This window comes from Pangasianodon hypophthalmus, chromosome 11, assembly GCF_027358585.1.
Source record: "Pangasianodon hypophthalmus isolate fPanHyp1 chromosome 11, fPanHyp1.pri, whole genome shotgun sequence".
Lineage (NCBI taxonomy): Eukaryota > Metazoa > Chordata > Actinopteri > Siluriformes > Pangasiidae > Pangasianodon > Pangasianodon hypophthalmus.
In genome coordinates, this window is record NC_069720.1 from 3,151,508 (window position 1) to 3,163,034 (window position 11,527).

General features: G+C 38.2%; 2 protein-coding genes and 2 non-coding genes across 4 annotated transcripts in view; all 4 read right to left on the reverse strand.

Annotated features, from left to right (window-relative positions):
• Positions 1–1,267: 1,267 nt before the first annotated feature.
• Positions 1,268–6,839, reverse strand: rpl13 (ribosomal protein L13). Its single transcript, XM_026930257.3, has 6 exons — positions 6,699–6,839; positions 5,565–5,681; positions 4,618–4,759; positions 3,395–3,568; positions 1,601–1,657; positions 1,268–1,468 (listed from the first exon to the last, which is right to left on the reverse strand). Exons 2-6 carry the CDS (start codon positions 5,666–5,668, stop codon positions 1,310–1,312), a joined length of 636 nt encoding a protein of 211 aa, XP_026786058.3. The 5' UTR covers positions 5,669–5,681; positions 6,699–6,839; the 3' UTR covers positions 1,268–1,309.
• LOC113536793 (small nucleolar RNA MBII-202) lies at positions 3,650–3,730 on the reverse strand. Its single transcript, XR_003403703.1, has one exon. It is a non-coding gene; the product is annotated as a small nucleolar RNA MBII-202 (small nucleolar RNA).
• LOC113536794 (small nucleolar RNA MBII-202) lies at positions 4,896–4,987 on the reverse strand. Its single transcript, XR_003403704.2, has one exon. It is a non-coding gene; the product is annotated as a small nucleolar RNA MBII-202 (small nucleolar RNA).
• A 2,988-nt stretch (positions 6,840–9,827) lies between the features above and the next one.
• gcshb (glycine cleavage system protein H (aminomethyl carrier), b) overlaps positions 9,828–11,527 on the reverse strand; it is a 7,458-nt gene continuing 5,758 nt past the window's right edge. Inside the window, exons 3-5 of the mRNA XM_026930313.3 lie at positions 11,511–11,527; positions 11,132–11,263; positions 9,828–10,874 (exon numbers count right to left, since the gene is read on the reverse strand). The exon at positions 11,511–11,527 is cut by the window's right edge and continues 47 nt beyond it. Of these exons, the coding sequence (XP_026786114.1) occupies positions 10,780–10,874; positions 11,132–11,263; positions 11,511–11,527 (244 nt within the window). The 3' untranslated portion in view covers positions 9,828–10,779. The remainder of the gene's footprint in view (positions 10,875–11,131; positions 11,264–11,510) is intronic.

Below are 11,527 nucleotides of genomic sequence, written 5' to 3' on the forward strand. Positions count from 1 at the left end.
CTCTTCTGGCTGAATGGAAAAAATCCCCATGGAAAAAATGGAAAAAAAACAGACATGCTCCAATATCTAATGGAAAACCTTCCCAGAAGAGTGGAGGTTATTATAACAGCAAAGGGGGAATAACTCTGGAATGGGATGTTCAATAAGCACATAGCTTTGGGGATATAGTGCATTTTAGGATGCAAAGAACTATACAAACTAGTCATATTTAGAGATTTTAAAAAAGCAAATCTGTTCAGGACACACAATAATCCATTTAGACTGACATCAGTGTCCAAATTGTAAATGTTTCGAGTTCATCGTTTTCCTTAGAGAGCTAAAACTAGTAGCTGCTGATAAAATTTTACTTCCTTCATCTAGATTGCAATATAAAGCAATATTTCAACTCCCATATAAACCACAAGTGCAGCTGAAATGTCTAACACCCAAGAGTAGGCAGATTATACAAACCAATATTTGTGAAAATTAGGATACACCCAAAGTGAAATACTGTCCTTATGCTGCCATCTAGTGGTATGTATAAAGAATTACAGCCCCTGTTTAATTATCACCGCTTTCCCTGTATAATTAGCTCAGGTGTGTTGGGAGCAGTAACATGTGCAGGACAGTGGGTTCTCCAGGACCAGGGCTGGGAACCATTCAAACATGTGGATCTTTCACACAGTGCACAACTGTTTCAGTTAGAAAGTGGTTCTTAACCTAAGAGCAGCAGAAAAATCTCCTAAACCATAATTTAGTACCTTATTTAATTAATTGCATTATTATACCCTCTTCAACCAAAACCAAAAAAATAAAAAAAATTAAGTTGAAATTAACCAACCAATCATAATTCACAGCCATCCTGAGACCACTTAATGAGTTGGCAATATGACTGTTTCAATATCACCATATACAAGCTCATCTGATGTCAATTTTACACTGAATCTTTACAATTGTAAAATGTAAACTGCAGAATTTATGGCTCTGCTTTTCCAGTTTAATCAATGTATACTGACATTAAATAAAATCTCACATTTTTAAATGGAACACTTGTATTTTTTTTTTTTTTTAAGAAAACCTGTCAAGATGCATATTGTCTCGAATATATGCAGTATCATCATATACACACATTTCTTTATATGTACCTATTGCCCTACCCTAGTGTTTAGACGTGCACGTCTCTTGTGTGGTAATAGGGCGCAGTGACATTGTCCCCAAAGTAGGTATATAAGTGTCAACTGTTAAGGCATTTGCAAAACTTCTGTTCATAATTCAAGACACACTTGACTATTTGTGGGGAGGCTTTATTTTGTTGCATACAAATAATGATTTATTTCTTCTTCTCTACATCCTGCTCAGCGGCCTCCTTTGCCCTCTTGGCGCGGATGCCGAAGAGACGGGCGTTGGCGCGAGCCATGCGCAGACTGGCGAAAGCCTTGAATTTCTTCTCTTCCTCAGTGATCACGCGGGCCTTCTCCTTCTTGTGCACCTGGAGCAGAAATTGAGCCAACACGAGTTAAACAGGCGAATAAACTATACAGAATATAATGAATGAGAACACAGAAATCCAGAGCTTTCGACAGGATACGATGTGTTTCTACACTTAAAATAAAATACGTACGTTCTTAATGGGCATGACTGGTCCAGTGAGCTGTGTTGCCATCTTGAGCTCCTCCTCCTGCAAAGATGGTTGAGGGGGAAAGAAGGGGAGAGGAAAAAAAAAAGTCAATGGCAGAAATGCAAGAGTGTAAAGAATACCAAAGAGGTCAAAATAAGTTCATCAAGGATGTACAGAGATTTCTGCAAAAGTGTTATCTGACCACTAAACTAGGTGCAACAGATAGAAGTCACTCTGCTATGAAGATCTTAGTGGCCCGGACACAAACTAACGCTTAGTTTCCACTGACGCTGCAGAACTGAGCTGGATTCAAGTTAAATGAGGATCAGCACCACTAATTCACAACACAATAGATGAACCCATGAACCGCTAACAGAATTGTGTATTTCCTGTTTGTTCTGTGCATTTACTGTCCTGCACTCACACTGTTGTGTATTTGCACTTTATGTAGTGTAGTGTACTGTTACGTGTTGCACTATGGTCCTGAAGAAACGACATTTCGTTCTAATATATACAAGCTATATAGAGGAATGACAAAAATCCACTTGACAATATAAATAAAACTTACACCTTTTTAGATGCTTTCTTTAATAATTAGGGAAGCACAATATCACAATCCTATTCATTTTGACGCTAACATTTCAGCACAGATTTGACTGAAGATTAATAAAAACTTGCATTTAGTTGTTTCCCAGATCATCAAAATGTTTCAGCAGCGCTGTTTTAACTTAACCAGTAATAGAAATGATTATTTATATTACACTTAATATAACAGAAAAAAACATCACTGGTTATATTTAACAACGTACTGTCCATTTAAGCATGCCTCAGCATAGCTACTCATTTTCGTAATCTTTAATCCGAGGGTTTTATCCTAGGGCCACACTATTGCCAAGGTGCTCATGTCGTTTGTAGTTTGTGTCCAGCTGTTTTTTTTTGAAATCCCCCCAAACAGAAATGATCGTAACTATATACAGCTTCTAAACCTCACTAGTTAAACACAAATTAAACACACTAATCTACATGCTCGGATTCGTATTAGATAAGATTCCCTTTCTCAGATGAGCTTAGCAACGTAGATTAACTGTACTAGCTACATACACTCACCGGACTCTCTGCTACTTCCTACCAAGCTTTATTTTTCTTTGCAATGTCTATATACATTTAACAAGAGAGTGCATATGATGAAACCACGGTTATAAGTTTTTCTTCCATTTTTTTTGGGTCAAACAGTAAATGAGTACTAACTGCAGGCAGGAACTAAACAGCGGGGAATTTAAGAAACGTCAGACCATACGTGCCACGCGATTGGTCCGAGGAAACATCTGAGCCAATTGTTTGAGCTTGTCTCTTTACAGAGTCGTACCTAATTTGCATAGAATTGCAAATAGCTCAGTTGAAATGTTGCTTGTTGCTGAAATCGTGGCTCCTTACTACACGCATACAGGAAATGAATGATCTGTCGCTTGCCAGTGTGAGCGTAGGGTTAAAAGTTGGTTAGTAAATATAAAACGTGATACAGAAATATCCATGACAGATCCATATAGACCCGTTTCCTTCAGCAGTATGTACACGGCAAATAAAATTAGCATCATGTCCAGGATTTCTCATTAGCGCATCCCTAGTTTTTTTCATGCAGTGTGTAACAAGCATGAAATTTGGCTTGGCTCAATTTTCAGAAAAACCACAGCAGCAGCAGGAACACTAATACCCAAGATTTAAAAAAAGGTTCAAACATGCCTAAAACTGGCAATATGATTCATTCGACGGTGTTTGACGCAAAGCTGAGTCACTTACAGTGCTGTCTCCCTTCTGGGGTTTAGATGCCTTTCTGGGGAACAGGATGAGTTTGGAGCGGTACACCTTCAGCCTCTGGACGTTGGAGTGGAGGGACTCTGTGGATCTGTTGCGGCGGCGCGGGTCAACAGCGATGCCGATGGTGCGGGCCACTCTCTTGCTGATGCCAGCGGCCTGAGACACAAACCAAAGCGTGAATATGATCGTGAAGGAAATACACTCGTGAATCGCAACTGAAACCAAACTCCCGTCCGTGTCGAGCAGAGCAGTCATCAGCACAAAGGGTTCAAGGAGGATCATCAAAGATGTACAGAGATTCCGGAGAATTTGTCATCATCTGACAGTTGCTCTGACACACAAGGAAGGACCGGGCGATAGGACAAACACATCACGATACTGACAGACATGTCTACAATATACTATGCATCATGTATAGGTTTGCTAAAAACTAATCAGAAAAACGGTGTATAGTGCACCTAAAAAACATATTTAATGTTCATAAAAATTAGTATGTAGCAAGTATATAATTAAACTTTTTAAACATTGTGAAAGATTTTAAAACTTTAAAAATCGAACCATATCAGCTACTAATCAGTTTTCATTATTGTAATTAGAGAAATCGTTATAAAACAGCTTAGTTATAAAAAAAGTATCCCAAAAATCTGGCTCCATCACTGCTTGTTTCAAGTTCAAAATTCATTTAAAAAGCCCTACATGCGTAAGCAGGACCTAAACACTGAACAATATTCAAATGATATAGTATCTTAAGTATAAAAAATCTTAAATATAAAAATTTCACTTACTATATGCTGTATATGTTCTCCAAATATTCTCATTAATCATTTAAAAATCATTTAAAAATCATTTACACCTTTAATTAGTGCTTCTTTACATATAATGCACTGGTTTTGAACAGACTGAGAGCCAAAGACCTAAATTAAATTAATGCAGCCGCGGTTACAATTAAAAAAAATAAATAAAATAATAATAACAAAAAAAACCTCATGTCATTAAACAAATTAGAAGCATTTCATGAATGCTGTTCATCACATGCGTTAACAGGTGCATAAATTCACTCCTAGTACAGAGACACACTTACTGAAAATAGTCACGTGTCAAAGCTGAAATATGGCTACACGCTTTACGTAGCTGAAATTTATTTAAAGAGCATCATAATAGGTAGAAAGGAAGAAAGAAAGATTAAAAGTAAAAACTAGAAGCACCTTCAGCTCTTCCAGGGAGAATCCCCGGCCGGCGCGGACCTTGTTGTGGTAGCGGATCGTCGGACACCTGACGATGGGCCTCAGAGGTCCGGCGACTGGGCGAGGGGCGACGCGGCGAGCCTTCGCCTGACGAGCCTTACGTCTGTAACAGAGCGGCAAGAAATCTGGTTAAGCACAACGTCAGACCACTGCTATATCCTGTTAAAGACTAGCCTGCAATCATTTAATAAAAATCATCGCGTCAAAATGTGTAGCAGAGACGGTAATTAGACTCAGAAGATCATTTGTCTTGAGCACAACAGTCATCAGCAAAAAGGGTTCAAGGAGAATCATCAGAAGATGTACAGAGATTCCGGAGAATTTGTCATCATCTGACTGTTGCACTCTCGCTCTGTCACGAGCTACACACTCTTAATCCCGCTCGTTTCCTCTTATACCACAGCAAACTGTCGATTACGATTTTTATTAACTAAAAAAAAATTGCTATCTTACGTTTTAATTTGTTTATATCTACATTTAATATGACCTACTAAACAATTGAGTTCCTGCTCTAACTTGTTATAGAAGCTATAAACGTCATTCCCTCAGCAGCCTCAAAGATTTAAGACAAATTTAAGACAAAATCGCAGTCTGTCGTTACTGAGTAACCGCAACGTGTGAAGTCCTTCATCCTGAAAATGCTCCTGTGTTACAAAGCCCTGACACTGGAGACTCCTTCCACAAACGTCTCCTCAAGTATCAACGAATACAAGGATTTTTTTTTTAAACGTTTACGTGGAACATCTGCCGTAAAAGTCACTAAAGAAACGATTAGGTATCAGAACGAAGTGCACTGGCTGCAGTTCCCGAAAATTAATCAGCGCTTTCTGACCAATCAGAGCGGAGAATCGGGCAGCGCTGTGGTAGAAGAGGTCACTGCGAGCGGAAACCTGTCCTCTGAAGCGTACCTGCGGAGTTTTCTGGCTGGCTGGTTGAACCAGGTACGAACTCTCTTCTGCCAGTCTTTATGGAAGTGAGGGTTCAGGATCATACCATTCCGGCTGGGGGCCATGACTGTTTATTCCCTGTGAAACACAGGCACAAGAACACACACACTGTTACACATGCAGATGCACAGTTTACACTACACGGTATTCTCTAAACTCTCTCACACACACACACACACTAAGGTTACACATGCAGATGCACAGTTTACACTACACAGTATTCTCCAAAAAAATCTCACACACACTAGTTAGAGATGCAGATACACAGTATACATAACACAGTATTCTCTAAACTCTCTCACACACACTAAGGTTACACTGCAGTGTTCTCTATAAAAAAAAAAAATCACACACACTAATGTTAGACATCCAGCTACAGTTTACATTATTCTCCAAAATCTCACACACACTTATGTTACTACACATGCAGATACACAGGTTACACTACACAGTATTCTCTAAAACCTCACACACATATTCTCTAAAAAAAATTCACACACACACACACACACACTCCGTTAGACATGCAGACACATTTTACACTACACAGTATTCTCTAAACTCTCTCTCTCACACACACACACACTAGTGTTACACATGCAGATACACAGATTACACTACAATATTCTCTAAAATATCTCTCTCTCTCACACACACACACAAAATGAGAAGAAAACCTCAGTGTGTCTCAGCAGAGCTAGCATCACTAGCCAACATGGCCAACTCACAGCTAACCCGAGAAGCTACCAGACACTACAGCGTGTTTGTGTGTGTGTGTGTGTGTGTGTGCATTAATTTGGCAGATTTTCTGAGAACACACAGCAGGCCATGTTCCTGACTGATAAAAGCCCAGCTCAGAGTGCACTAAGCGAATCCTTTACTCAATGATGTGTTATTACAACCCAAGCGTGTGTACATCTCTGACTCTACATCTAATTTCTCCTCTTTCACACACTCTACACACTCCATACTCATCCATTCTTACACACAACAACCTTCTGTAAATATGTGTGGAAGTCTGTGTGGTGTAAAACGCACACTTGTGAAGGATTAAAGCGGATAAAGTTGAGAATTCGTAAGGATAATTTCACATACCGTCCGGGCGGAATATGGCCGAAAAGAAAAAGGAAGTGCGAGCGCAGGGGTTTATGGGATATGAAGACGGCAGCCAATAGGAACGATCCGCTGTTTACAAACCGGAAGTGTGAAGCGAGAATCAGGAAGCGCCGCTCAGAAAGTGCGGGACACTGATAATAATAAGAATTTCTTTTTATACAGTAATGTCCAACAGTTACTATTTATTTATTTATTTATTTATTTATTTATTTATGGTTCAACAAGAAGATTCAATACTGCATCTTAAAAGATATAAAAAGAAAAATAAACAAACAGAGACGCTGTATTATTATTATTATTATTATTATTATTATTATTTAATATATCAATGGTACAACAACAAGGTTCAATAATGTTCGACAGTTACAATATAATTTCTATAAAATAATAATGAAAAGAAGAACAAATAAACAAAGAGAACAAACGTGGACAGATGTATTATTATTATTATTATTATTATTATTATTATTATTATTATTATTCGTGTTGTTGTTGATTTATACAGTAATGGTACAACAACAGGCTACATTCATGTTCAATAGTTCCATATCAAATATAATTTGTATGACAAAGAAAATTATCACTGATAATAAACAGAAAAACATAGAATACTATCCATATTCTGCTTCTTATTAATAGTAGTAGTAGGAGGAGGAGAAGTAGGAGTAGTCAGAGTAATAGTAAGAGTAGCAAGAGCAGTAGTAGGAGTAGCAGGAGCAGTAGTAGGAGTAGGAGAAGACAGAGTAATAGAAAGGGTAGTAGCAGTAGTAGGAGTAGGTGGAGTAATACTAAGGGTAGTAGTAGCAGTAGGAGTAGCAGTAGTAGGAGTAGATGGAGTAATAGTAAGGGTAGTAGTAGGAGTAGCAGTAGCAGTAGTAGGAGTAGTAGTAGGAGGAGACGGAGTAATAGAAAGGGTAATAGCAGTAGTAGGAGTAGATGGAGTAATAGTAAGGGTAGTAGTAGGAGCAGTAGGAGTAGCAGTAGTAGGAGTAGATGGAGTAATAGTAAGGGTAGTAGTAGCAGTAGGAGTAGCAGTAGGAGTAGCAGTAGTAGGAGTAGATGGAGTAATAGTAAGGGTAGTAGTAGTAGCAGTAGGAGGAGTAGGTGGAGTAATAGTAAGGGTAGTAGTAGGAGCAGTAGCAGGAGTAGCAGTAGGAGTAGCAGGAGTAGGAGTAGCAGTAGGAGTAGCAGGAGTAGGAGTAGCAGTAGGAGTAGCAGGAGTAGGAGTAGCAGGAGTAGGAGTAGGAGTAGCAGTAGGAGTAGCAGGAGTAGTACAGAAATAAACGTTTTTTTTTTAAACAGGTAAAAAAAAAAATGAGATAAAATGAACAGAAACATAATGTTACACAGTGATTAGCGGGGAAACCAGTAAAGTTTTCAAATTAACTCAAATTAACAGCTATCAGCTTTTTTTTTTTTTTTGTAGTTTTTGGTGTAATCTTTATGGAGGATAATAACAAACCATATTTACCAAAAGAGTAATTTAAAATAATCAGTGTTTTCCCCGAGTATTACCATGTAGAAGTACCGAGAAAGTCCCTCTTGCAGGATCAACTTTGGTTGAAATCATCATTCATCCAGCAGGAGTTGAGCAGTGACAGCCAGGTTGCAGTTCCGGCTTGTAGTCACTAGGGGGCGCTGTGATTCAGCATGTGTATTAAATCAAATAGCACTGCACTCAAATTTAGTAACGTGACCTAAAGTTCACAAAACAAAATGCCTGGCAAAATGACATGTGTGAAAATTTTTTTTCTACCTTTAGCCTTCTTTGTGTGAACACACCCCTGCCTTGTCAGAGAAACACATAAATAACTACAGACTTAGCCTGAATAGTACTGAATAATTTAAGATTTTTTTTTTTTTTGCATTTTTATTATATTTTAGTCTTGGAATGTGTGCAGCACAAGAGTAGTCTCAGATTTATTAAGGGATTAAACTGTATTAAGCATCTGTCAAGCTGCAGCACATGAGGCCTGTTCATCACAAATGGCTTTTAAAAGTTCGAAGTTAGTCAATGTTATCCCAGCTGTATGTGCCAAAGACAGAAAGAAATACACATTAGTTTTGTCTTTTTTTTAATGTAAATTCAAAATATGAAACTCTATTCTGAAATGTTGGAGAGGTTACAGGTGTTTATAGACTTCAGTTCCTTGCCTTGGCAAAAACATAAATTATACAAACACTTCACCAAAGGGTTAAAATTAGCCTAATAAATTAACATTTGGATTCATGTTAGGAGTCTCGGTTTATCCTGATATACATGCAAACCACAAACAGAAGTTTCTACAGAGGTAGCGTTTCAAGTTCACATTAGTAATGCGTGGCCCAGTGACGATAAAGACTGAAATTACAGAAAAGCCCAGCATATGGACTAATCACAAGAAATGTGAAAGTCTACATACCCACAGATAATCTGCAACCTCTTACTGAAAAACATGAAAATCTCACATCACAGTGTACATTCAGATGGAAAACTAGAGAAACACTGTCAGATGATTTAGTAGATGATCCACACCTAGCTGTGCAAGCCTCTCGTCACACACTGATGATTCAGGATTGTTTCGTAACATGTTATAAGTCTCATGGAGATGGTTAAGTTGTTAATTTGCAAATGAGACCACGTTAAAAAAAGGCACTTTTAATTCAAGTTACTTGTAAAACACTCGAGTATATTTAAGGGAGGACTCTTTAAACTTTCATCAAGTCTAGGCCTATGTGGAATATATTTTTCTGTACTTGATTTTCCACCCCTGAATACGTATATATCCACTCATCTAACTGCTCTACTTAAAATTTAGACTCAAATGTCTAAATCATTAGAAATGCTCAAAGATGTCCTTCACGTGCCACCGAGACTATGATCAGCAGTTCATTAATCATTAATAATCCCCACACTGCAACCTATCACTATCTTAATCTAAGGTCAAAGATCAAGGTGTTTAAGTTGTGTGTTTCCTGTCCTAGTTTAGCGTCAGATAAGTGATTGGTGTCTCTTGCTACAGAACAGGACAAATTAGTATACTTTGATCTTTGCAAGCTGCTATTAAACACGTACAAACTACTTGATTCATCAAATATGCAAGAAAAAAAACACATTGCATCAAGCACTAATTGAAGGATGAATTTAATATGTAATATTTATTATCTGAATTACTGAACAACAATCACACCTGCTCTAATCTCTCCTGTAACCGACTGTTGTAATGAACTCAGAGAAGATTCCTGTTAGTGCACTTTATCCTCAGTTCTCTGAATTCCTAGTGACTAAGGAGTAATCCTGGGATCCTGCGGGAACAAAAATGTCACGCGAGTTTTCATGTGGGTTTTACTTTCACATACGAAGCTTGTTCACGTTCATTAATACGGCAGCGTATTGGTGACATCCTGTAACGTGAAAATAAATCTTAACGTGCATTAATGTACCAAAACAACAATCAAATCTCTCACAGACTTAGTCTGTCATAAACGCTGAAATATTGAAATGTGTTTTCAGCTCTGTAGAAACCCATTACAAGGAAACACCTGAACTCGGCTTAATGTGTTAAAACAGTCTAGAAACTCTAAATTTCTCCCAAATGTTACTGATCATAACTGCTGTCTACTAATCAAAAGAATAATCCCACTTTTCTAAATATAAAGCACCGAGTTAGACATTAAGCTTTAAGGTGTCCTCACTGGAGTCCTTCCATTAAAGCAAATTATTAAAAAAAAATATTCTGGACATGAAGTTGGAGACACGTTTTATACCGTTACCAAGAATAAATTTCAGCTTTATTTTATTTCTGCTAAAGCGCCAATGGTCCAAATTTATTCAAAGAACCTAAAACTGGACTACAGGTCCTGCAACCCAGAGCTCCTTCAAACATATTAATGTGTATTAAAGTCTCATTACACACTCACACAAGCAATGATCTGGTGAAAATACCTAGAACTTGACATTAATGAATTTTATAAGCACAATCTCTCTAATTATAAGAATTTGCAGTGGGCTTTTAGCACTAAAATCTGTTTATTTTTGATACATAAAGATAAATCAGATTTAACATGGAATTCAGTTGAACTACTCCAGAGACTTGATGTATTTTTCATAAGCAGCTTCATCCATAAGGGCTTCCAGTTCTCCCGGGTTTTCTATCGTCATCTTAATCAACCATCCTTGAAGACAGAAGAAAGAATTAGAGAAGCAGACCCCTCACACACTCGCTCACACACTCGCTCACACACTCGCTCACACACTCGCTCACACACTCGCTCACACACTCGCTCACACACTCGCTCACACACTCTCTCACACACTCTCTCACACACTCTCTCACACACTCTCTCACACACACTCTCACACACACTCTCACACACTCTCACACACTCTCACACACTCTCACACATTCTCACACACTCTCACACACTCTCACCACGCTCGTAGCAGGACGAGTTGACAAGTCCGGGGTTCTCCGTCAGTTCTGTGTTGATTTCAGTGACTTCTCCACTCAGAGGCGAGTACAGCTCGCTAGCAGCCTTCACGCTTTCTAACACACCAAATTCCTCTGAGAGACAATGATTTTAAGACGACATGAAGCCAAAAATGAAAATTCTTCTTCCATAACATGATGTATGAAACAGAATCTGCAGCTGTAACATAGAAGTCCATCTATCCACTGGTTTAACCATCAGTATTTGACTGTACGCTGTGAGAGATACTCATGAATCCAGGTATAATGTGAACGAGGAAATGAATTAAAACGTTGTGTTTGGATTTCAGACTTGGATCTTTTAGAAAGCATCAGAGCTCACCCATTGGTTGAAGTTTT

Bases quoted from the DNA above. Each gene is read 5' to 3' on its own strand.
- rpl13 (XM_026930257.3), bottom strand. From the start codon at position 5,668: ATGGCCCCCAGCCGGAATGGTATGATCCTGAACCCTCACTTCCATAAA. The intron at 1,658-3,394 runs GTAAGTGACTCA...CCATCTTTGCAG, and splicing joins CCCAGAAGGGAGACAGCACT to GAGGAGGAGCTCAAGATGGC. The intron at 1,469-1,600 runs GTACGTATTTTA...TTTCTGCTCCAG, and splicing joins CAGTCATGCCCATTAAGAAC to GTGCACAAGAAGGAGAAGGC.